The 26,452-nt window shown below is 46.2% G+C and overlaps 1 protein-coding gene across 3 annotated transcripts in view; it reads right to left on the reverse strand.

The window, feature by feature from the left end:
* The window catches only part of baz1a (bromodomain adjacent to zinc finger domain, 1A), a 31,591-nt gene that overhangs the window by 4,262 nt on the left and 877 nt on the right, over positions 1 to 26,452 (reverse strand). For 2 of the 3 annotated variants that reach the window (XM_064330154.1, XM_064330165.1), the window contains exons 3-23: positions 23,685 to 23,963; positions 17,045 to 17,203; positions 16,569 to 16,670; positions 15,973 to 16,060; positions 14,938 to 15,072; positions 13,216 to 13,306; positions 12,492 to 12,658; positions 12,222 to 12,317; positions 11,681 to 11,819; positions 10,755 to 10,901; positions 9,501 to 9,596; positions 8,333 to 8,557; positions 7,036 to 7,201; positions 6,165 to 6,272; positions 5,846 to 5,946; positions 4,145 to 4,678; positions 3,205 to 3,350; positions 2,222 to 2,379; positions 1,951 to 2,099; positions 1,353 to 1,433; positions 586 to 833 (exon numbers count right to left, since the gene is read on the reverse strand). In XM_064330154.1, the coding sequence (XP_064186224.1) occupies positions 586 to 833; positions 1,353 to 1,433; positions 1,951 to 2,099; positions 2,222 to 2,379; positions 3,205 to 3,350; positions 4,145 to 4,678; positions 5,846 to 5,946; positions 6,165 to 6,272; positions 7,036 to 7,201; positions 8,333 to 8,557; positions 9,501 to 9,596; positions 10,755 to 10,901; positions 11,681 to 11,819; positions 12,222 to 12,317; positions 12,492 to 12,658; positions 13,216 to 13,306; positions 14,938 to 15,072; positions 15,973 to 16,060; positions 16,569 to 16,670; positions 17,045 to 17,203; positions 23,685 to 23,963 (3,415 nt within the window). The remainder of the gene's footprint in view (positions 1 to 585; positions 834 to 1,352; positions 1,434 to 1,950; positions 2,100 to 2,221; positions 2,380 to 3,204; positions 3,351 to 4,144; positions 4,679 to 5,845; positions 5,947 to 6,164; positions 6,273 to 7,035; positions 7,202 to 8,332; positions 8,558 to 9,500; positions 9,597 to 10,754; positions 10,902 to 11,680; positions 11,820 to 12,221; positions 12,318 to 12,491; positions 12,659 to 13,215; positions 13,307 to 14,937; positions 15,073 to 15,972; positions 16,061 to 16,568; positions 16,671 to 17,044; positions 17,204 to 23,684; positions 23,964 to 26,452) is intronic. The other variant, XM_064330176.1, reaches the window with a different exon arrangement.

Genomic DNA, 26,452 nt, shown 5'->3' on the forward strand with positions numbered 1-26,452 from the left:
CAGGCCTGTGAGTGTGACAGTGTAACTGCGGCAGCTATATAGAGAGAGCCATGTGGGGTTGGTGGCAGGGGAAGCGGTTTCAGCATGAAGTAAGTGTGTCAGAGATGTGGCCTCAGGTAATGGGTGAGAGATACAGAAGCAGCTAAGAGGGGTAACTGGTACAGTTACTCCTCTTAGAAAAGAAGAAAAGAGATGTGGTCTCAGGCAAGATGGGCAGTAAGCGTGGTATGAGGTCAGTGGGTAAGGGGCGTGGCCTTGAGGTACCGGGTGAGATGCTGTATGAGCTAAGAGGGGTTAAAAGGTATGGTTTGAGGCGAGAGGTGTGGTCTCAGACAAGACGGGCAGTAGGTACGACATGAGGTCAGTGGGTAAGGGGTGTGGCCCTCAGGTAATGAGTGAGCGATACAGAATCAGGTAAGAGGGGTACCCAGTACAGTTTGAGGCGAGAGGCGTGGTCTCATGCAAGACGGGCAGTAGGTACGGTATGAGCTCAGTGGGTAAGAGGCGTGGCCTCGAGGTAAGAGGGTGAGAGGCATGGCCTGCAGAGGCGCAGAGCCGCGGTACGGGCGGGGCGGCGGGCGGTACCTTGAGTTTGGGCCGCACGCAGTGGATGTGGTGTCCGCGCTCACAGGCGTCACACAGCATCATGTTCTCGGCGTCGCCCTTCTTGCGGCACACCTTGCAGCGGGCGTTCAGGATGGACTTGGCCCAGATGACGCTGCGCTCCAGCGTGGAGAGGTGCAGGAAGACCTGGGACAGGCTGGAGCAGCCCAGCAGCGACTCCCTCCAGCGCTCCTGCACCGTCTTACAGGCCCTGCCGCTCTCGCTGCTGTCTGCAGGGGGCGACAGCGCTCATCACCCACAGGAACTCAACACCTCTATACAATCATACATCACTAATCCCTGCCTTACTGAATGTCTACAGAAAGGGATGCATCCATACAATCATACATCACTAATCCCTGCCTTACTGAATGTCTACTGCCGTGGATACATCCATACAATCACACATCACTAATCCTTGCCTAACTGAATACCTACTGTAGGGGATACATCCATACAATCACATTAACAGAGAATATTACATTACACACATGAACTTCACAGATAACTTATGCAATGTACAGAGGGGCTCTGCACTGATTTATCTACTAAATGTCCTCTCTTAAAAGCAGTTAGAAGAGCTGGGTTTGGTAGCATGCTGCCAACAATCTCAATTTTGCCGACAGTGAGTTCTTGAACATTAACTGTAACATTTTTTTAAGTTTTAGAAGACTAATTTCCTGTAATCACCCAATATCAATCATTACTGAAATGAATGACTGAGAAGCAGAAGCATTAGTTATGGTTACCATCTTTTTCACTAGACTGGTCTTCGTCTTTTTTCTTTTCCTTCTTCTTTACTTTCTGGTCCTTTCTGCCATCTTCATCTCCTATTTTTAAAAAATGACAATTTTACTCAGTTAAAAAGTTAAACTTTTTATTAAATAAACCAAATGGATGAACCCATCCATTCTATATTTTCTACATACTATATCAATCCAGTCAGAAAACGAACCCCCTGCCCCTTCCATGTAAAATTCAACATCACTCACAACTCTCAGATTTATAGAAAGGAGATAATCTTTTGGTTTTGTCTCCCCCTACTGGGGGAAATCACTGAAAGCACCTTTGAAACCCTCTTTCCAAACAATGAGACATGGGAGCGCACTGCACCCTATACTTTCCACTGTCACGAGGGCCGTGAGATATAGCCAATGCAGGCCAATCAAATGCATTAAAGCTAAACAGTGACAAACCGTGTCTATACAATGAAGGAAAATCAGCAGTGGTCAATGTCATTTACAGAAGCACTAAAGTGATGTGGTTTAAATAATATGCCCAGTCTGGTAAGGGGTCCCTCTCTCAACAGCCAGGGGCAGGAGAGGAGCGGAGGGGATGCCACGTTACCCAGGGGGGCCTTGAGGAACTTGCGCTCGATGCCCTGCTCGATCTGGGCCAGCGCCAGGGCCAGGTAATGCACAGAGTTGTTGACGGGCTGGGGGGTGCTGGAGCTGGTGGACGCTGCGCTCAGGGTCTCGCTCTTCAGCTCCTGTAGCCTGGGAAACAGGAAGGGGGTGGGGCGGGGGCACGAGCAGGCAGGTGGGTCACTACCCTGCGCATTACCGATGACTCAAGAGCCTCAAAGGCACCAGGCTCTGGACAGAGACCGTAAGCGTACCTGTCTTTCACCCCGGCCTTGATGTGGCTGTACTCGATCTCCATGGGAACCTCCTCTCCGTTCTCTCCTTTCACCACCCCGTTCTCCTTCACGTCGGGGCCCAGCAGCTCGTAGTGGCTGTTCTCTAGCGCCGCCCTCCAGGCGTTTCGCTCCATTACCTGCAAACGCGAGAGCTTCCAACATAAGCTGGACTAGTACCGGGAGTCCCAAATCAAGAGCTTTACTGTACACATTAGGATCTGTTTTGAAGTGACTCATCTTTTAATGTGGAAAAATATTAAATGCACCATGCTCATTTAGCCAGTAACACAGTCCTCCATAAACAAGCATGATGTCATATTTTCTCACCATCATGCATAGATCATCAAAAGATGAGTCATTTCACAAAAGACCCAATTTTCCCTCCAGCACCTACATAAAATGGATTCACATTACAGTACAATAGAGCCACTCTCCCATGCACATCCTATCCCCAGACTAAAAAACACTGCAATCAAATTAATCTTTTTTTAAAACGCATAAACAAAGAAAACAAATCCTAGTAGTTCAAGCCTATTTTATTCAATTGGAATTTTTTAATTTTAGAATTTTTAATCCTGAAAAGCAACAGGGTACTTACACTGCCCACAACAGGAGGATTATGTATTACTCATTTGGAGACTGTCTATTGTGTTAAACATAGCATTTTCCATTATCACCTATCACTAGTACCACATTCTAGTGGGCTGCTCATCAGAACTGAACTTAAATATCCATATAGAATGGACACACCTCCAACTCTTTGAGTTTAGCAACAGCATACATCACTCTATTTATAAATGTGAGAAAAGTAAGCCTGCGTTCCCCATCTTGCGGCTCAACGAGCCTATGTTTACTCAATCTAAGCAGGAACACTGATCGTTGTCTTATGTCTTATGAAGGCACAACGTCCTAGACGGCCATCATTCTGCTTCCAGCTGGCCGGGGTGCGCCGCTGAGCGCACCTTGACGGATCCCAGGGTTCCCTGGTAGATGCGGTCCTCTATGTCCAGCAGCAGGTCTCTGAGCCGGTTCTCCATGTTGCGCTCGGCAGAGACGGGGGCGGCCCTCTGCTTCCCCTGGGCCGCTTTGGTCTCGCTCTCGGGCTTATCTGCAGGCGGGAGCAAAGCCAGTGTTAGAGGAGCTCCCCCAGCGTTGGGCCCGCCTTCCCATACCCCCCCCCCACCGCAGCATTACGCCGCTCTGCCCCGAGGGTGAAGCCACACACCCTCCCCGAGTGCGCCTGGCATCGCTCTCCCCTCCCACGGTGTTCCTTAAATGTATATCAAATGTATATTTTGGAAATCTCCCAGAGCAATAATTAACAAGTCCTCCTTAAGAGAATTATGTGCAATGGGGGGGGGGGGGGAATGAAACCGAAGACAGTTTATACGGCAGGTCTGATTGGTTATCGCACCATGTTCTCCGTCTTCCCCTTAGCTCCGCCCACTTGCTTCGCGTTGCCAGCTATCCCAGCATGCCCTGCGGATGCGAAAACTCGGCTCCTATTGAAACGGAGGCGATTTTGAGGTTTTGTGGCTTCACCCTGAGCGAGATCAGCGTCTTTGGACAACCCCTAATTGCAGGGAGCAGCGCTGCCTGTCGTTACTTGCCCCTCTTGAGCTTGGAAACACCTGCTGTAGGTACATCACCTGCTGCTTATGGGCTGCCATAATGCATTCACTATTACAGTTCAGAGCAATGACGCACATCCAGTTTGGCTCAATGCATGCAGCTTGCTGTGTAAGCAGTCTGTTTAGCCTTCACTAAGACAGAATAATGAGCCACACAGCAGAACTAAAATACCAAACGAGTGAAAAGAGCCATACTACCCATAATGCTAACAATCACACCAACAAAAGGGTTGCTATGGCATGTTTTGGCAGAGGACTAAGCGAGCTGCACCTGGGTGGTGGAAGCGATGGGCGGGGCAGCAGCCGAGAAGCTGACTGATGCGCTCCTTCTCCTGCAGCAGCGCCTCCTTGAGGCTGCTCTCGCGGTGCCCCCGAGGGTTCAGGGCCTCGATCAGCTGCTCCACCTCCCGGGGGCTTCTGTAGAAGGCCCACAGGTTGGGACGGTTGACGGGAGGGGCGGAGCTCTGGACGGCGGGGGCGGAGTCGGGGTCGGACCCGTCCTGCCCGGGCGGGCTCTCGGGGGCGGGCGGGGCCTCGGGCTCGGGTTCGGGCTCGGGCTTGGGCCGGGGCAGCAGCATGTCCTCGGTGAGGCCGGAGAAGTCCTCCTCCACGAAGAGGCCGGGGGCGGAGCCGAAGAGCCAGTAGCGGCGGTAGAGGCGGTCGCGGCCCAGCGGCAGGATGTAGGTGCAGGCCGCCGCCCTCTGGATGCGCTCCTGTAGCTCCCGCTCCCGCTGCTGCTGCTCCTCGGAGCTGACCGGCTCGCGCGCCTCCGCCGGCTTCTCCTTCTCGCTGCTGCCCTTCACTGCTGGAGAGAGGGAGCAAACACACAGGAGGCCCCAGCTCAGTCACATACAGACGGGGCTTTAACACAGCCTGAATCACACTCTACTACAATTCCAACCTGAAGACACGACACCTCATAACCTGCAGGTAACGTTGGCAGACAGTGTTTACCTGAAAGGACTAATATAAAACGGTTAGGCTTAATAGCAGACTATTAAGAGCTGATCCTGCTGAATGCCCAGACGAACAGGCATCCCTTTGGAAAGGACACCGGTCCATCAAAGGATCATTTCCCCCCCCCCCATCTGGCTGCCTACGTGCTCAGCTCTAGATCTCAGGCAAGGCATCTAGGTCAACGTTCCTTGCATATCGCTCCAGAGAAAATCAGTGCTACGCTCGCATTTGAGAAAAAAAATGTATACATGATTATGTTCATGCATTGCAGACAGGGGGAAACCAGCTTGCAGGCCAGGATACAGGAACATTCTGCAGTACGATAGCAGCCACTTTATCAGCACACCTCTTTTCTTTAAAAAGAAAACAAAAATCCTGACCCTATGAAGAACTGTAACTAGACTAGCAGGTTTTCCCCTTCTGTACGCTTCTCTCGATTCATTGTTAAACCTGTCCCTAGGAAAATCGTTTCGAGGTGGAACCAAGAAGAAAGAAAGGAGAAAAAAAGCAGAATGCTTATTTTACAAAAATGGGCACAACGGGAAGCATTTAATTTACCTAGCCCTGAAGCATTTTTTTTTTTTTTTTTTACATTCCTCAACTTCCAAAACAGACACAATGGCTAATTTACATGGCAATAATTAAAAAGTCATTCACTCACACTTTCAATTTCAATGAGCCTGATCTGAACAAAACTGCCGCAGGTTTTATTCACTGATCCAGCAACAGAACAGGTTCTGTGTTTTTCTCGGTAAATTAATGTATTAGTAAGGGAAGACGGAAAGATGTAACAGTTGCTTACAGTAAAGTGTACAAACTATACTGTGCCCAGACTGTGCTGACTACAGGAGCCACCATTTTGGCTTTACTAGGCATGCTAACTGAAAGCAACAGGCTTCTGGTCACCCTGAAACAGAGCTGGAAATGTACTTCATTCAAGGCAAGTGACAGTGTGACAGTATTCCCTCATTAAATACGCTGGCATGGAGATGCCAAGGTGAAGGAAGGCCCTTACTCTTCTTGGCCTTGTTCTGAGGCGTCTGTTCTCCCTTTTTGTGATTCTCCGTTTGTCCCTCCTGGCTTTCCGTACTCGTGTCCATCTCCTCTGGAGTCTCCCTGCAGGACAATGCAATCATTTTCAGTGTCGAATACTTCCACCATCAATTCCCAACCGTGCATCCATTTGTTATGCAAGTGCTATGAATGTGCTGATGAGATCGCAGTAATAAAACACCCGTACCCTGGAAACAGAAGAACTATTGGAAATGACTCGGTGACTCAGAGTGGTGACTGACTAAGAGAGTGAGTGACACATAAGTGTAGGTGACACGGACCGTGCTTCCTGAGAGCCGTTTCTGTCTTCCTCCTCTTTCAGCTTCTCATGTCTCTCCTTCAGTTTCAGCTCCAGCTCTTTCAGCTTCTCCTCCTTCCTCTTACGAATCCTGCAAAAGCGAGAAAGGCCTGAATCGAACCCTCATATTACCCAGCAGAATCACACCTTTTCCTGGAATAAACAGACAGAATCCTACAGGGGGAAACACAAACACTAACCTCCCGTAACGGTTATCTTAATGTGCTTTTTTGGCTCATTTTACGACACTGGAATTTGTACACACTGTTGAACTTACTGTATGTTGCAATTTAGAGCATACAAAAAAACGTAAGCAACGGTGAAATGACACGGCAAGCTGCAGCTCAGTTAGGCGTGTAAGTGAATGCCTATGTGTGCATGTGAATGCGCAATGTAATGCAGGGCTGGGGGTGGCCACTGATCACGAGGTGAACAGATAGGAAAAACAACAAAAACGTTTGGCTTTCTGTTTCTGCTTTCTTTTCTTTCTTTCTTTTATTACCCAAAAATGACAACCCAGCAGAAATCTCAACCAAACAAGGAAAAAGGCCAATCTGGCAACCAAACACCTCCCATGCAAAGTAATAAGAAAAACCCACAGACAAAAACTTGCACCCCACACATAGCACTTGTCCATAACACCGCTTCCCAAAGCTCTCACCCCTTTAGGCCTGTGAACCAGGCTCTTTATTGAGCCCAGTGATTAGGTAATGGGCCACAGCTGTAGTGATTACAATGCATTGTAGCTGAGGCCATATCTGTGTGTGGGGCCGGTGCTGCCCCCTGGTGGACGACAGCATCCCAATTCCCTTCCTGGAACCACAGTGCGTGTGTATGACTGCACGCGTACGCACCTGTTGGCGGCCTCCTCCCTCTCTCTGCGGTGCTGCTCTGCCTTCAGTTCACGCAGCTCCTGCTTGGCCTGCCTCTGCTCGTCTGCGCAGTCCTCTATGAAGTCCCGCGTGGACACCAGCGTCAGCAGCTTCCCACACAGAGCATGCAGGATCTTCAGCTTCTCCCCTGTGTTCAGCAATAGACACATCATCACACTGAACATCTGTGTAGCACCACATCATCACTCTCTGAACATCGATGCACCACCACATCATCACCCTCTGAACATCTGCGCAGCACAACATCACACTCTACACTGCCCATATTAAAACTGAACATGTTTACACTGACATCACCCCCTAAACATCTCTGCAACACCAACATCATTACACTGAACGTTCCACCACCATTCTTATTGTACAGACCACAGCACTGTACACAACATTAAACACAGATGGCACCACTCACAGATCTCAGTACTGTCCACAACATTACACACATAACATCTGAAATGCAGACATTACATACTGAACAACTTAGCCTCATCTATGTGCATACAGAACATCCCAGCTCGCTTCTGTCCTGCTTTTTCGCTCTCAGCATTAACCACTCCTGAGCATACAGTACAAACAGTGCCATCAATGTCCTCATTCATCGTCATTTCTCGTACATTTCAGACAGCTTGTGTTGTGTCACAAATTCTATCTCCAGTCTTGTGATCTAAAAAACTACCTGTTTGTCCTGACTATTTGTCCTTGAAAACTTTATTATGAATAAAATACAGACTATGAATCAGAACAGCTAACTGGTGCAGCCACACACGCATAACTAGATTGTTCTCCACACTTATCAGATGGTGTATGCACGATCAGGCTTTCCAAGGGATGGAACTTCTCAGTAACCATCAGCACAAACCTATACTACTGAGCAGATGAAGGCAGATAGTAGTCAGAATCACCCTGGAGAAACACAGTGCTTTAGTATACGCATGTGGAGAGGAGCAGTATGCCTCTGGCCACGCCCCCGAGCGCCCTGTATAAAGGGCTGCAGTGTAGCATAGTGGATAAGGAACTGGGCTAGTAACCGAAAGGTCATAGATTCCTTTCCTGGGTAGGACACTACCGTTGTACCCTTGAGCAAGGTACTCAACCTGCATTGCTTCAGTATACATCCTGCTGTATAAATGGATACAATGTAAAATGCTACGTAAAAAGATGTGCGTGTCGCTCTTATTGCAAAATGCTATGTAAAAAGATGTGCGAGTCGCTCTGGATAAGAGCATCTGGTAATGCCTGTAATAATAAAGGGGGGACTCACCGGGCAGCAGGTCGTACACGGCGGTGCAGGACAGCCTCTTCAGCAGGCCCGGGCTGCTCAGCCGCAGCTCCACGCAGGCGTCGTCCGTGGCGCCGAAGCCGCCCTGCTTCTGGTAGCGGAACTTGGCGTTGGCCGAGCTGCAGTCGGCGCCGGAGGACAGGATGTGGAGCCGGAGGATCTCCGACAGCGTGCAGCTGTCCAGGTCCAGCTGCTTCAGGCTGCAGCCTGGGGAGGGGAGGGGAGGGAGCGAGGAGTCAGCGGGAGATCGAGACCCCCCCAGCAGAGAGGAGCGCCGCTGATGGCATTCTTACGCTCGCCTCAGCTGCTCTGAGCTGCCTTGACATTTACGCTGATGTGTATCGTATATAGAGCGCCTTGCAGGCATACACATGCGTATAATAATACTATACATAGCCTGGCACTGCAGCCGCACATTTAAAGCCATGCACGTACCATAAGACTACATATAATAAGGCCTATGAAGCTTATCCTATATGTGTACTAGCATAGCTAGGCTACAGTTTAAAGGTCAATTACAAAAGTAAGAGTTTCAACTTGGGGTGAACAATACAGAATTTGTACTCCAAGATCGCAGTTTAATTTGAAGCACAATACATTTTAGGGATGTCATGCACATGTTGAGTTGTCCTAGTCTGGTTGGAAGCGCTAGCACTTATGTTTAGGATTCCCTACCACACCGCAACACACATTTGCATGATGGAACACAAGAAGAAGTCATCTTTGTAGTCTCAATTGCCCTACTTACTGTAAGGCAACACAAGCACAATTTAAAATAGAAGCTAAACATATGGAGACTGTAGTGCCAATTGCTCAAAGGGCCAAGACATATAATGAGATGGTGTCTGACTTATTTTGCATAACCTGCCTTAAGTTTCAACTGACACATAAAAAAGGTAATTTCATTTTTGTCAGATTTGCGCTGGCTATGCAGAAATTACGGCCCGACTGAACTGCGCACTCAAATCGAGCGCTTCCACAAGCGCAACATGCAGAGAGCGTAACGCAGACCGCTCTCTGTATAAACGCTGAGCTATGCGGGCTCGGATCCAGCACAAACAGGTTTTACTGCTTTCAGGTGAGCGCACGCTAAGGCGCGTGTCGGCCGGCCGAGCGGGCGGGCTCTGAGGGGGCGGGGCCTTCCTCTCACCCTGGTAGAGCTGAGGCCAGGCCGCCGCCAGGGACGCCACGGCGCTGATGGCCGACTGCGTGGGGTCGGCGTCCTCGTCCAGGGCCTCGCTCAGATCTGCAAGCACAGGACGGCGGGCGGCCGCGTTCACTCAACAGCTGTGTTACACGCGTGCATTACCACAGAGCCAACACGCACGGCGAAATCAGGGCTGTGGTTACAAATACCATTACATTACATTCCATTTATTTGGCAGACGCTTTTATCCAAAGCGACGTACAAAAAATGCATTTCATGGTCATAGACAACTACTAAACACAGGTTCAGTAAGATACAATAGTTATTTTGTACAGCTATTTCTAGCCGAGAGAAATTACACATTTCATGAGAGTAAATTGGATTAGCCGAATGACACAAATATAGTACACATTTTTAATTTTTTACTGACAAGTTCCAGTTTAAAATATTAAATCCAATACAATCTTAATTTTCGGAGTCTGTTTCTTTTTCTACTTACATATCATCTCTGCTGAGAAACAATATTGTGCTACCGGTAAACAATACTTTATCACTGACACTTTTACATACTTCAGAACAAACATGAACCGTCGACAGTCCGTCCCTTAATTGGTCTGAATAGCGCAAAATCAGCTCGATTTAATCGTGAGTTAAGGTGATTCATTTACAACAGCTGGATGATTGATACAAGCCTGCCACCGAACATGCAGTGTTAACAAGCATTGTACATGACCATGGGCTTTTGACCATTCTGTTTTACAGTCTGATATATGAGGCAGTACAAGCAATAATAGAGTGAACCACCGCGCTCTCCCGGTTTGACGAGATTGAAAAGGATTTAGTTGGCGCGCTGCGTTCAGTTCTCAAGTGACAACAAAAAGATGAGGTTCGGACTCCAAAAAAAGGTTCTTAAAAAAAGAATCTTTTTGCAATTTCAATACGATTTTTATTGTGCAGCAGGGGAAGAAATAGTTCACAGACATTTCAGCCACAAAAGCTTCACGTTTGTGAACCATTTCTTCCCCTGCTGTACAACAAAAAGCATATTGAAATTCTTTTTTAAGAACCTTTTCTTGAAGTCTGAACCTCATCATTTTTTGTCATCAGTTCAAACAATACCAATACCGTTTACAATCTGACTGTGCAGTAGAATTATCTGGTCCAGAGCTATTAGAGCAGCTCCTAAAGCGAATATTTGTGTGTGAGTATGTGTGTGTGTGTGTGTGTGCGTGCGTGCGTATAAGCGTGCCCTCTGACCTTTGGTGTCGGCCTCAGCCACCTGGTCCCGGGCCACCTCCTCCTCCTCTTCGGCCAGGGCCTGGAAGATGGCGGACAGGAAGAAGAAGAGCAGCTCGCACAGCGGCCCTTCAGGGTCAGAGCCCACCAGCGCCTCCTCCAGGACCTCTGTGGCACAAACACCGATAATCACTGAGTATTACTGTGCAAAAACTTCATTTCATTTCCTCCAGGTCTGCCTTATCAGCCCGGAGGCCAGCCCCTTACAAGACCACATCAGCCTGGTCGTGTTTGCTGCACAGCCCAGGTTTTTACAAGAAACCACAGGGTGAATTGAGACTTTCGAATCCCACGTTCGGTTATTAAATCGGGACCGTGCTCGTCGCAGCTGTGGCCAGCAGCCCCAGGGGGCTGTGCACGGTTGCAGTTGGACACAGTGACACTGCATTCACTGCAGTGTTTCCCATTAATTAACTAAACAACGGCGGCCTGAAACAATTTAATTTGGCCCACCACAGTTTCAGAAAAGTCAAAATATTTTTACTCATAATAAACAAAAAAGATTGTTATGTACTTTACAGTGTCGCTTCATAGCAAAGCACCTCGCAAATGCAGCCAGTTAGCTCATCCCCTCCCCTCGCTATAAGTGCACACGGGATGAGTGGGCCTTTGGCACAGACTGTGGACTCTTGAATGCGAGTACTGCAGCTGAAGCATATTCTTCAAACGCATGTCCATGAGCCTGACTTGTGAACGGCATTGCGAAATGAAGTGGAAGCTGACGTCACGCGCTTCGGAGAAGAGCACGTTCTTGTCAGCGCTCTCCCGAATCAATAGCAGAGGCTACAGCAATGAGTGCTGACGAACACGATTAGGCAATCCACCCAGGGAGAAAAATCAGAGGAAGGCATCAAAAAACCTGGCCTATTTCTGTTAAGTTTCCCCACCTAGAGTGATGCCCTCTGGGAACTCGTCCTTCAAGTCAAAAAGCTCTCCGAAGGCCTGCAGGAACTCCAGCACCATGAGGGCATCTCCAAACAGCTCCGGGGGCAGGCGCGTCTTTACAGGAAGGGCTGCCGGCAGCTCCTGCACACAAACGCATGCAAGCCTTTAATCTCTAGCATTCTGCTAGCATTTTATCTCACACACGCATTAATGCAACACAAAACAGATACTTGTAACGGGGTTGCAACTCAAACAGACATTGCTCACTGCACACCAGCTCGCTTGTGCTCCTTCTCTCACACAGTCAAGTCATTAACCTCAAGTCTAAGTCAAGTACTACTGCTAAGTGGGGTGAGATGCTCATTTGATGAAAATATTGCATTCTTGGCATGGTTAGGAATCAAACATTGGCCACATAAGGCAGCAGTCACGCTAATCATGTCCTCGAATTTGACTCGAGTCCAAGACTCGCACGCGCCAGCATACTATTAAATACAAGTACACACACACACACACACACACAGCCCATGCGTACGGCCGTACCTTAAGGTCCTCACACTCCATGTCCTCTCTGGGTTTACTCCACAGCTTCAGCCGTTCCGCGTATTTCTTCTTCTCCTCCCGCAGCTTCTCTCGCTCCTGCGGAGAAGAAGCCCAGGCCAGTGTTCACTCCCCTTCATACAATAACACAATACCCAAACATCTACAGCTAGAGCTACGACCCCGGATACTGAGCCTGTGTCATCCCCCATTTCACCCCACTACACCGTTACACCAACACCTCACACCACAGCCTGGCGTCCAGCTTATTACCTTCTCTTTCTCCACCTTCATTCTCTCCTTCTCTTCTCTCCGCTTCTGCTTCTCCTCCTCCAGCAGCCTCTTCAGCTCCTCCCGCTTCCTCTCTCGGTCTTCCTTCTCCTTCTTCCGGGCCTCCCAAGCGTCCTCTCTCTCCTTCTTCAGCCTGGCCTTTTCCAGTGCTGCACGAGCCCGACACAAACCCTACAGCTCACTACAACCATCCACTAACTGTACGGTACACGCAGCAATGTAAGCATGCGGCCTACTGCAAGTATGGCCAACAGGGACATATGGCCAAAGATAAGACAAGGGGGGCACATTTAGGGCCAACAGGGCGGAATCTTTGAAAAGGTTAATCTGCACTTTCCCATGCAATTATAATTAATTATCAAAATAACCTTGTTATTGGAATTGAGATAAAAACTGAAAAAGTCTCCAGGGAAAGTGTCTGGTCAGATGTATGAAGTATATTAAATGTATATTATGTGTGATGGGACATATAAGGCAGGAACTAATGAATTCACTCTAAGATACCTTGATCCATTTTGTGCACATCCGGCCATGTTGACAGATCAATTGCATTTCAATTCAGTAATTCTGGTAAATAAGCAGAATTTAAACGAAAGAATTTCAATTCCCAGGACTGACTGAACTGAAATGGAATGTAGTTGAAGCGTGCTAGTTTCAGTATATTGACACACTCAGCTCCCTGCCCCAATGGCATGACTAGACTCACCCATGGTCATCATTTCCTCTTTCTGCTGCATGAGTCTCAGCTTCTCCTCAGCTGCACGCATCACGCTCTCTCCCTCCGAGGTGAAGCTCATCTGCAGGAAACCAAGCACATTCAGCCTTGTAGACTCTAGCCAAGTCTGGAGGGCAGCTGAGTAATAAAACGGTTCAGGAACAACATGCCACAGGTGACAATCCTGAGGCATAAAATAATAATTTTTATTGATATTATTAGTCTGCATGTGAAACATTCACATACTACTGGCATTGTTTGGGAATAGTTATTGTTGCGGTGTTGTAACACAAACTGAACTCGCTACTACAGACAAACCTTAACCTTTGCACATTTCACATTCGCGGTTGAGTGACCTAAAGTCGACACGACGGTACAACTGCTCTTAACTTGTCTGCGCGTAGTGATGCGTAAAAGTAAGCGGACAATGCGCGAAGAACAGGAGGTTTTCCCAGCTGCTAGCACAAACATCCAAGCAAACGTGATGGACTAATTGTGACATATTTTGACTTACCCTTACTGTACAATTCCAGCATGACTAGAATTACCAACAAAATATTCAGTCCAATGTCAGTAGAATATTTAATGTCAAACGCGCGATTGCATTCTGTAAGATATTTATTGTATTTGTACTGGCTGCGTTCAAATCTTGCATTCAAAAGCGCGACGTACGAACATACTGGTGTTTACCATCGGAAAACCGTAGCAACAACGTATGCGTATCTTTCTGCAACTTTACAGTGAATACAAACAAGCGCGCTAATTGGGTAACGCGCAAAGTAGCTAATTTAAGTTCCTAGTAACGTTTCTGAAATCGAAGGCACTGACGATCTTGACCAAAGGCATACGAAACGTACTAGACTGAATGTTATTTTAATTCAAATTGTAACCTTCCAAAAACGTTAGTCAAGGCCTTGTAGCCAAGAGACACTACATCAGACAAGTTTCGTATCGGTTTGCTAACAAAAGCAATCTTTTTAATTAGCTTTAGGTTAGCTAATTTGCGGTTCTGAGTGTCAGTTAAAATATAGTGGCTAGTCAAGTACAAATTTAACACTTCTGCAACTATTTTACTTCGCTTGTGGCAAGAATGACCTAATAACCACGCCGGGTGGCTTACCAACAAATACGAAATAGCAGGCAAATTTTGGGGTGAGTATATACAATCATACCAGCTAAACTTCGGATAGCTAGCCAACTATGAAAGAGATTAGTTTGATAATTTATAGGTTTAAGCGGCCAAAACTGCCTGCACTTCAGGCAATGGCCATACCATGGAACCTGTGTGGTCTTTTTCAAACATTGAACAACCGGTATTGAGTTTCAGCCTACTATTGAACATGATTTCAAAAACATTTTCTTGAATAAAACAACGTTCACTGGCCTGACAAAAAGTTAAGTTTCACTTAACCGGCAGACTAAGAAAACGGAAATTGAAAAATAATTTCGGCTAAAACGGATACGCGAGACGAGGTTTATCCAAATTATCTTGCTTTTCCCACATTGCTCATGCAGTCCGCTACAATGTCTTCATGCTAAAGCGTTTACTGAAAGGCTCAAAAACTGTACAATAGAAATTCAAACTATACAAGTATTATTTGTTTGGTCATTTTTTCAACCTGGTGTCAGCAAAACAGATGCATCACAGCAGTACAGTCATACCACAGTAAAATTAAGAATAAGAAAAAAAAAGAAAAGAAAAAAAACACTCACTCCCTCAGGAGACGAGCCGTTCGGCGGACGGCCACGCCCCTTGCCCGGTGGACTGAAGGGGAAGACAGGTGGCTCATCGGGGAAAAAGTGGGAGAAACTGTGTTCTGCCAGCTTGTACTTGGCAATTGTTGCAGCCTACAGGCAAAACAGTTATAAACAATGGCGTTTCACATGAGCTCAATGCATCACCACAAAGAATAGACAAAAAAGCAATCCTACAGATCCCTACTAGAGGTGGTTAGAGGCTGCATTTGAAGTCATTACCAAATAAATTATAGCCGTTTGAGCACTCCCTCTCAAAGCAAATAAATACATTTTATTAAAATGTTTTACTTATTTGAGGTAAAACTGCTGACCTAATTCAACTGTAGATCGATGAATAAAAGGAACATGTTGGCAAAAACCAAACAATCAAAAATTATTTCTTTAAGAAAACAAGGCAACCAATCAAAAATTAGCCCTGTTTAATGGAAAATGTGCCTGAAATGAACCAACAATGAAATTTCTTCTTTGCTACACAACACACCCACAAAATCTTAATGTTTTCTGTCAGTGCTGTGAGTTATAAAATATATCTCTAAAACAAACAGGACTAAAGATTTCTATTTATTACTGCGTAGCTTTGTACAGGATATGCACAAGTGAACGTAACTGAATACGAATCTGAAAAATGTGGTTAATCTAGACTAGAAAACATGTTGGAGGCCGAGCAAGCTGCCAATCTAGCAACTGTGGAAATCCAAATAAGCACTATTTCACAGTCTTTTTCCAGGTAGATTTCATTGCAACTGAGCCTACAGCTTTATAAGAACATATACTATATTCTTCTTAAATGTTCTGTTCGAGTTGTGGACAGTCAAGCACTGGAAATAACAGACATATTTTCTGGAATGGATTTTTCTTTGTTCAGGAAAAGATCACAACGGAGCAGATGCCGGTCATAAAGCTCAACTCAGCCCATCTGAAAATTCCTTCAGTGCCCATAAAACTTTTATAAAGAACTAAAATTAAGAACTGGCTTGGTTTTGGAAGGACCTTGAGTCTGATGGCTCCGTTCTGGGGTTCACAGTGCTGTTTGAGCAGTAGTTTAAGCCGGTCTCGTGAGAAGACACTCTTTTTCCGACTGCAGAAGGACCAAGGAGGAGAGAAATGGTTAGAGGGAATTAGAGACACAAGCTGTAAATTCACCCGAAAACCTGCAGCAAGCATGTACTGAATAAAAATGTTCCTGAATCAAGCTCAATCGATCAGTTCTTCCTTTACATGTGCCACATAACAGACATACAAACTGTAAGCAGTAATTCTATAAATGTGCTCATATGTGGGCTGTAAGAGATATGATGCAGGGGAAGATGCCAATCAGTGGGCAACTATTAAAGACAAAATGATTAGACACATGATTTGTTACATCTAATGTAACACTAAAATGCAAATCTACAGCTTGGAGGAGATTTCTTTTTTTTTTTTTTACACAACTTGATCAGAAGACCAAACGCAATGTCAGGCTGGCAAATTTCTATCAAGAAGGCGGCCAAATAATCTATTAGTATAGAATGCTGTGACTGCGTTGTGAGTCAGATAGGTTTGTGCCAGTTGGACGAGTGCACCTGTGCAATGAAGCGTGCTCTTACCTGATCTGAGCGGCCTTGGCAGTGAAAGGCTCACAGCCATCCATTTTGAGAGGAAGTACTTTGTACTTGAACACTGATGGGCTGATACTGGCTTTCTTCTTCCTGTGTTTCAAAGCAAACCAAAAAAATGATCAAAACATGAGAAAACAAACGGATGGGAACCAACTGACACAGACTACTTGATGTACATGAACACGGTATTCTGGATAACAGTCCTTATTCTGCTTCCAGTCTGATTTTGAATAAGCAGTTTACATGCACCATGAACTATAACTGCCACAGATACTCCTGACCTGTGCAAATGTGAACGCTAAATGTATGCTGCTGCGGTGCTTTCTTACCCGCAGAAGGCACATAAACTCTTTTAAAACGCTAAAGAATAACAGAACATTTGGGTTAACACCGGAATATTAGACACTGTGGACACTGTGATTGGATGGACTTTGCAGGCCTAAAGGTGACCGTAGACTACTAACCCATTGAGAGGTGGCATGGGGGACTTGACGGAGTTGGAACTGCCCTCCTCGTCGCTGTCGCTGATGACGATGGCATCCCCCTCCATGTGGTGCTTGACATGGCCGTTCAGTGCGCCGTTGGAGTGGGGGGACTGCACCTCCAGGATCCGACACAGCTGCCTGCCGCACAGAGAGAGGCTTACACTTACAGTACGCGTGTGTGCGGCTCAATACATGCACAGCTCAACACAGCACGAGCACAGCTCAACACGGACAGAGCTCAACATGCACGCGCACAGCTCAACACACACACAGCTCAACATGCACACGCACAGCTCAACACACACACAGCTCAACATGCACACGCACAGCTCAACACGCACACCGTACAAATAACTCGTTACACGCCCCTCGAGCACACACAACTCAACACACAACGTTTATAAGCATCACTTATAAACACAAAGGGTCAGCGGGACACATTCGCATGAATTGGACCTGTGTGCAAAAATCAAGTCGCTGGTTTGCAGCTGGTGTGACGGTATTGTGCTAAAAATAACTGCGGCGAGGCTGGAACGGGCTGCGGCCAGCAGCAGGCCACGTGCAGCTGCGCGCCGCTGTGAGCAGCGCATTCTTCCAGGCTCCGAACAAAGAGCGCCAAACGTCAAAAGCCTCATGCTGAAGTGAGGCGAGAGCCATTTCCCGGAAAACCGCCTTACATCGGGCCACGTTCGGCCCCGCGTGGAACCCCTCTCCAGCCCCGCGTGGAACCCCTCTCCAGCCCCGCGTGGAACCCCTCTCCAGCCCCGCGTGGAACCTCTCTCAGCCCCGCGTGGAACCTCTCTCAGCCCTGCGTGGAACCCCTCTCCAGCCCTGCGTGGAACCTCTCTCAGCCCCGCGTGGAACCTCTCCAGCCCCGCGTGGAACCCCTCTCAGCCCCGCGTGGAACCCCTCTGCAGCCCTGCGTGGAACCTCTCTCAGCCCCGCGTGGAACCCCTCTCAGCCCCGCGTGGAACCCCTCTCAGCCCCGCGTGGAACCCCTCTCCAGCCCTGCGTGGAACCTCTCTCAGCCCGCGTGGAACCCCTCTCCAGCCCCGCGTGGAACCCCTCTCCAGCCCCGCGTGGAACCTCTCTCAGCCCCGCGTGGAACCCCTCTCTCAGCCCTGCGTGGAACCCCTCTCTCAGCCCCGCGTGGAACCTCTCTCAGCCCCGCGTGGAACCTCTCTCAGCCCCGCGTGGAACCTCTCTCAGCCCCGCGTGGAACCCCTCTCAGCCCCGCGTGGAACCCCTCTCAGCCCCGCGTGGAACCTCTCTCCAGCACAGACTGACATCATGCGTGTTCAAAAAGGCGCTCACTTGCGCACACACAGTTCACATGAGAGCTCCACATTAGCTCTGCCTCCACAGCAAAGCGGAGCGCTGTCAGTCTGTATAGCGGGAGCATGCGCTGAGGGAGGATAATGGCACGCCACGATCGGGCCTCCTAGATTAGTGTAATCCGGTCATGCGGGGGGGCGGAGCCAGCTGCAGTCTGCCATGTGACCGACAAAGCAGGAGGGCCTCACTGAGCATGACTAAACACACTGTATGTACTGAACGCACTGTACGCTCATCACACTGCACATGCTGTCCTCCACAAAAGTGTAAATCCCAAACAGAAACACTCTCCAGCAACCACCCAGGATTCAAACATTTCTGAGCTGAGGATAGTCCATAACTGTTGATTAATTATTGGCACAATCTATTTCCATTAAAGTGGTTGCTTTATCGCAGTATTATTTTTTACGCACGAAAAAATAACAATGAAAGAGCCAAAACGCAGGGGAAACAGTACATTACACAACAAAATACTGTTTCTTTGAGCCAATCGTATTTCAATCCGACGTGCTTGGTTTACAGATCGTAATATTTACGCAGCCGCGAGTAGCATTGCGAGATTCAAAGAGCAAGTGCTTAATTTGAAAGAAGAGTCGAAAATGCAGTAGCTAGCTCAAAACGAGTAAATTAAATAAGAAACTGTTCCTATGATTTTTTAAATATTATTGGCCTGTATGGAAAAAATTAGTTTAAATCAGAATGCCAAAACATAATTTTTTACCTTATTTCATCCTGCTTCTGTTACAGGTATCACAATAAAATTATGAATGATAAATATTTTTTGTTTTATTATTTATTTATTGTGAATTATGCAAGTAAAGCTCGCAACACTTGTGAGCTCCGACACGCACCTTGGTTGTGCAAAACCGATAACCTAGCGATCCCTCTGGATCTTTGTTAGGTAAGTGCATATTTTTTATTACCATTATTATTGTGCGTTACCATATTATGGCAAAAGTGTTTTTATCTTTGAAATTTGAAATATTCTGCATTCCAAAGCCCATTCCATGGGCTAGTGTGACCACTGCTACTTCTTTCTAAATTTCCCAACCATAAGTTAGAAACGTATTATCAGTATAGAAAACAGAGCATGGGGGACATTTGAATCTTATTTGTATTAATATTTTTTGGCATTCATCTTCTAATTAAATAATTAACCATTAAATAATTTTATAGATGGTAATGTATAATTCACTGAGCAGTATGCTTATATGCTGTAACCTTTAGTAACACAATATGTATCTCATTAATAACCCAGACAGATCCACATCGGGCCCACACTGACCACAGAAAACCATGAAACAGAAGCAGACAGCAGCGCCACACACAAACCACAACAAACCAAATAGGGGCTACAACAGAGCCAAAGCAAACTACCGCAGGCCCACAAAGACCAGAATAGACAATGCATAGACCAGAAAACAGATAAAAAGCAAACGGCACCGAACTTTCCACAAACCACAATGGATCAAATGTGGACTCGCAGCAGATCCACCATTAACCACAATGGCCTGCAGTGCATAATATTGGACCAGACTGTTTTATTTTTACTTTTATAGCATCAGGCTGCAGTGTTATGACTACCCCACTCTACAGCACTATAGGCTTGGGACCACCGACAGGAGTTGCTAACTGCAAAGCTCAACATGCAGCTAGAGTACCACGATTCCACGACCTTGCAGGGGAAAAAATTTAAAAATCAAAACTGGAACAGGTTTGTAACTCCCTATGGGCAAGGTGGAAATGAACAGCACGCTCTGTTCAGACCTGTTAGCATGATTAAAACTTTAGGAAATTCCACAGGGGTTCTGATCACAACATTTGCTTTTGCACTCCTGCGATTGCAAATTTTCTAACAGGTTTCCAACACAGACAAAACAGACACCGAGGCTGATTGCAGCAGACATGACACAATATGAAGAACATTATAACTCTGAATAAAATGGTTAAAAAAATAAAACAGGGAGGTGGGTCCTGTAATGAACAGCTGAGATGTGCAATGAAGGAGGACAGAATTGAGAGGACGGAAGTCCAGATGGGACACGCATAATGAGAATAAAGCAAAGAATCTCATGCCTTAGTCCAATATCCAAGATTAACGGCATAGGTGCTTGAGAAATCAAGAAGCGTATATTGAAAGGTAAGCAGACATTTTACAGTTAACATAAATGAAAAATGTTTACAAAAACAGTCAACCTGCCGAACATCACACCAAAGTCATCTGACGGCCTTTTATTTGAAGATAATCACAGGAACCCAAATAACGAGTGCAAAAATGAAAGGAAAAGATTGCAGGCATTGTGGTCAATGGTACTTCACTCGCAAGTTAAATGGGGAAATGATGCCATAAACATAGATGGAAGATGGCCACGCGCAATAAACACCAATGTGGCAACAACTGGCATCCTGCAGCTCGGGATTTCTCACTGCATTACAACACCCGCAAAATGAAATGTATAAATTATGAAAATAAACTACGGCAAGAATTTTGCCCTTGGCATCTCAAATTCGGCTGCGGCTGTGCAAAGGCTAGAATTTTGCAAAGCTTGAATGGACTTAAACAGCGAAAATGACTTGTGTGACATTGCAGATGACCCTGTTTTGCAGGAGTCTAATCTAGTCCATTCGTAATCCAGGCCAGTCTCAGCATAATCCAGTTGAGAGAGGCAGGCAACATAGAATGGATCCAGGAAACACATTTGTCAGTGTGAAGCACACCTCGATGGCACAAAGGCCACCCTTGAACCTTTGCTTCCACACCACAAATATAAGGATATAAGATAAGATCACGTCGTCCCTGCGATGAGAGGAGGACGTCATGGAGAGAGGCTAGCCTGGTCTCTGTTCACAGACCTCAAAAGCCCTGTCAGGGCGAAGGACAGAGAAACAACTGTGGCAGAGCAGTGCATGCTGGGTAGAGCCCAGAGCCAGGCACAGCCGGTTTCACTACCACATCTCATCCAACTTGCTCTGCCTCCCCACCACACGCACACCCCGACCCCTTCTTCTCCCCTGCTGTGGATCCATGTTGCCTCATGTCTGACTCGCCCCACTCAAGCCATGATGTGATGTCTGGGAAGGCTCCTCGAGCAAAGCAGCCAATCAGTGCGCGCGGTTGCAGGGGGGGGGGCGCTCCCCACCCCTCACACACAAACCTCGCTCCCGTTATCTCAGAACAGCAGGGCCTGCCCTCTCTGGCCTGTGCGGATCCTGCTGCAGAACAATGCAGGGAGCAGCAGAGTGAGAGGGGAATGCTGTGGGGAGGAAAAGGGGAGGGGGGGGGTGGGGGGGACTTCTTGAGGAGTTGACTCAGTTTCATTTTCTCTACCCGGACAGGGCCAGCCTCCTTAGATACGGGTTCTGGAGCAGTGGGAACATGGGAGAGCTCGACACGCCCCGTCATATCAGCCCAGTCCTGGGTGTCGCTCTTTCAACTGCCTGTGGGCCTGTTTTCGGCACTCGTTCACGTCAAAACCAAAACACTGCGCGTGCTACAGCGGAACGGCGACTCGGTCGCACGCCAAGGGGGTCTTTGTTCTCACCTGCTCTACCTGGCTGGCTTTAGTATGCGCGGCCAGGTGGTTGGGTGGACCATTTTCGCCCCCAGGCAAAAATTTTAAAAAGTACACTTTACCAATGAAGCCATCCATGGGGGAGGTAGCTAAACACCACCTTTGCTAAGCAAGGGCCAGGAAACACAGTACGCCATAATCAGAGGGATTTCCCTCTCAGTCTGTGACTTCACAGTCAAAACAGGCGGGTGCTCTCAATGCCCCTCTTCTTTCATTGGCCATCTGCCTAGGCTTTTAATAATGCACCAAAACTTTTGATGCTTGCTCGACCAAAATGAAACAAATTTTTTTTTCCCCGCCTTTTCTAGTCAGTGATTCCAAACACAAAGTTAATAAGTATGTGTGTCATGGGACTGTTCCTCTGCTTTATACTTTCATATGTATAAGTCCTGTGGCCACATGGTGGAAAACACACTTCCCCTTTAAACATTTATACAGAACAGCTTAAAAGAAAAATATAAGGCCCAGTTGACAACACTAAGTTTACAAACCACAATATTGGTTTATTTTTATACACAGCCATATAAAAAGCAGCAAGTTTTTCCTGCATAGAGAATTCCAAGACGGCCGCCTCCACAAAAATCTGACCAGCGTTGGCATGAAAAACATAAATACAAGCTTTGTGCTCGTGCAGTTCTATTATTTGGGACTGCAACAGCGCTGATGTGCAGTTCTATTGCAGTTCTATTATTTGGGACTGCAACTACTCTGATGTGCCGTTGTATCCGAATCGGCAGAATGCACCGGGAAAGGCGCTACAGAAGAACGCCAAGCATCAGCAGTGGTATGAAGTGCGCCATCAGACTTTGCGGACATGGACTGCAGAATCACCAATTTGTTTCGAGAGCTTGCGTGGAGAAGCAGGTCAAACGACAGTACAGTCACCATCTGTTAATTATTGTCCGTTAAAGACTGTATTTCACATTGCTAAGAAGATGTTAAATTTGATCATGTGAGCAGGATTAAGTCTGCACTTTAACCACATATGAATTGTAATAATAATAACCATTATTATTCCCTTTCTTCCAGACATAACTCCTACAGTTTTACCCTAAATGAACCAAACTTTGCAATTAAACTTCCACACACCTATTAGGTCTCTTCCTCTTCGTTAAGTGATACAATTTATACTTTTTTTTAAATGATAAGGCTTTTAAAAATGGGCCCCACTGACTTAACATTGGTGGAACGCACATGGTTAACTAGCTAGCTAACTACCAAGTAGGTCTGGGCAACATACCAATGATAATTACTGTATGCAATAACGGCCATCGCCATCGTGTGGTGTATTGTCAACATTATTTATTAATTACAATATAAACATGTAACCTTAGCTAAATAGGTAACATTAGACATATTGACTAACTTGCAACTTTTTAATGATACTGCTACGGCTGGTGATGCGAGAAGTTGTGATGTTACATTGAGCAAATAGTACCATTGGATCAACTGGGCCCATGCATTGACTTCTAGCGTGTCATTTATGATACTTATGGGGCCAATGGCACAATGGTGCAGCCAAGAACAAGCACTAGAAGACACCTGAATTCTATGTGAGATAATAATGTTGCAGCTCTGGTTGAGGACAAGGTAATGGAAAGGCCACCATGCCACACCAAGGCCAGCCAGCTGAGGCTCATGCCGCCCTGGTTCCTGGTCAATGGGAAAGGTCCACGATCCGAGCAATGAAAGGAGACGTGTAGCAGCCTCACCTGACTCCCGCGCGTCCCACTACGTCCACCGTCTCGCCCGCGAAGAAGCGCTCTTTCACGTAGGAGTAGATGTCGTCGCAGATCTCGTGCAGGCGGGTGCGGTGGGTGAGGGTGACCAGGTGCAGCAGGGGTGGGACCAGCACCGAAGGGAAGCTTTGCAGGCTCTGCCGGGCCCGCCTCTCGCTCTCTACCGCCTCCTGATAGGTCAGACCCGGCCTGCCCGTCACCGCGCAGCTCCATACTAGGCTGTTGCACAGGATGGTCCGCTCAAAGAACTCGCTGCAGAAAGGGTTTAGTGCATGACAAAGTGAGATTAACAACACTCGTACAACCAAAGAACATCACCATGAAATCATTGGGTAATTTTGTTATTAACAAAAAATAAAATTGAGTGTTTTCATTTAAGCCCCAGTTTATATGACTTCATGGGACATCATAAGCAAAATATAAACTTCAGCAGGATTGCAGACCCAAAAATCCCAAAACTACGCTGTGTAGGCCAAGAGGAGTTTCTATGATACAGGCTTAAACAAGACGTTTATTTTTTTTTTTTTAAATGGAACATAAAAAAGGCATTTATTTGTTTAATTAAGGAGATTCAATTTATAATCACATCTCATTTTAAATCCAATGGAAAGCATAAATACACATCAAACAGGACCATGGTCAAATGAGGCAGCTTCCCTTACGTGCAACATGGTGTGCATTATTATCCAAGAATAAAAGGATCCAATTTGAGCATACAGTTCCCGAGGACTGCTGTTGTTTCTTAACCTACCTATAGCACAAAACTTGTGTTGTTCAAACTAGATCTGTTGTGGGCTGGATTATGAATGGACTAAGCAGAATCTAGCTCCAGAGGTTTTTCAGGATTTTTCAAATTTTTGTCTATTTTGGTCCAATGAGACCAGAACAGTTAATTTCTTATTTTCAGCCTGTCTGTGAACATTTCTACCCGTAATTTACATTGCTGCAATGGAAAGGGGTTTCTGCAAGAGTGCAGAATGGCAAAGCAGTGCAAAAGCACATTTAAGAAACAGAGAAAGGCATCCACTGCTTTTGTCTCTCCTGTCCAGTGTTTCACCAAGACCTCAGGCTGGATAGATTTTAACAAACAGGAAGTCAATTAAAAAAACCAAACACTGCCAGGAAGAACAATTTAGGCAAAACTCTGCCTTAAAATGGTCTTAGGGGGAGCAAGAGCACAAATAATCTGAATTTAAATTTATCATATGAGCTCTGGTACATATGTCATATCAGAGAGGGCTGTAATACACAGCCCCATATTCACATTGTAGTATATTACAAGAAATTACATAAGAAGAAATTAAAAATGCACTGATCAAAGTAAAAATTGAGGGGACGCGATAGGCTCCTAAATAATGAAAGCGTGGACACTTTCTTATGAAAGAACCTCAACACGTGTTCAAAAACATAATTAGGAGCGTATTGATTCACAAGCATTTAATTTGACCATTGTAAAATTCGGTACCTCTTTGTATGTAATTGTTTGCAACATAGTACAATTAGCACAGTGTGAAAAGAGGACTTTATTCTTCATGGGATGCATAGCCATTTCTGACATTATGTGGTTTAAGAGGGTAAATAATCCCTGTAAACTTCCGTTGTGACGAACCAGGCGTGTACAACACACGTCTGATGCACAAACCATTGTTTCTAATAATCATATTTAGAAATGTAACTTCAGCCTTGTGTACTGGCGGCGCCTGTATGCTACTGACAAAGATGGGGGGTGTAGAGTTTATTTGTTTTCCTTCCAATAAGTAAGTGATATCCCATGCTGACTATAATTTGACATTTACGTCTAGTAAGTTGTACAAAGACAGAATGACATGCTATCATTGTGAACTAATTGAACACTGGCGTTCCCATCAATAAGTAATCTCCGGTGTGTTGGATGTATCTAGCTAACTATTTATTTACATCCAACATTTGCTAGCTAAATGTACACGTCAAGCGCGCTGGTCCTGTCAGCAGGCATTAAACCCCTTCGACCCCATTTTGAACATCTCTGTTGTCGTTTGTTGCGACTGGAGACCAACCATGGCAGACGCGTAACAAACGGCGGAGAACTGTAAATTAAACAGTAGACGAAGTCCCATGTATGACTAGAACAAGTAATGCTCCCACACACTCACTCACAATAGCCCCAAACCACGTTTCTCAACCCGCCGTTGAAGTGAATCAAGTTTAAATACTGTCTCTGTTTACCAACAAACCTACTGTCTCCGCAAAATTTAATAGCCTACATTTTTTGTCAAATAGAAGTTACAATTCTTGAAGGACGGCTACTACATTTTACACAAGGCAAGAGAAATCGTGAAACAGAAGTCAAGGCAGTGTTGCTCGCGGAATTGCTGGCTCACACTGCTAGCCTAGCAAGGGCCTTTCTACTAGCTAACGTTTGTTTAACTTAACGTTACACCTGCTCATAATGCTTCTGACTGTAATGACAGACTCATGCAGATTACTAGAAAAGCTAGACAGCTAGCGAACTATAAAAATAAAACTTATAACGTTGGCTTATTGACCAAAATGACTTTTTGAATGTATTGTCATCACGCAGAACATTGTAAAATATTATATTAGCTATTGAAGTTAGCTAACTGCCTTTAGATTACTGTTAATGTAGCCAACGGTACATACTTAACAAGCTTGCTAGCTCACCTTAGTCAGGTTTGTCACTTCCTTGTATTTATACTTTATCGCGTCCACAACTTCAAGCTTATTCCAGAGATTGAATGACG

The sequence above is a fragment of the Anguilla rostrata genome, chromosome 1, assembly GCF_018555375.3.
Source record: "Anguilla rostrata isolate EN2019 chromosome 1, ASM1855537v3, whole genome shotgun sequence".
Lineage (NCBI taxonomy): Eukaryota > Metazoa > Chordata > Actinopteri > Anguilliformes > Anguillidae > Anguilla > Anguilla rostrata.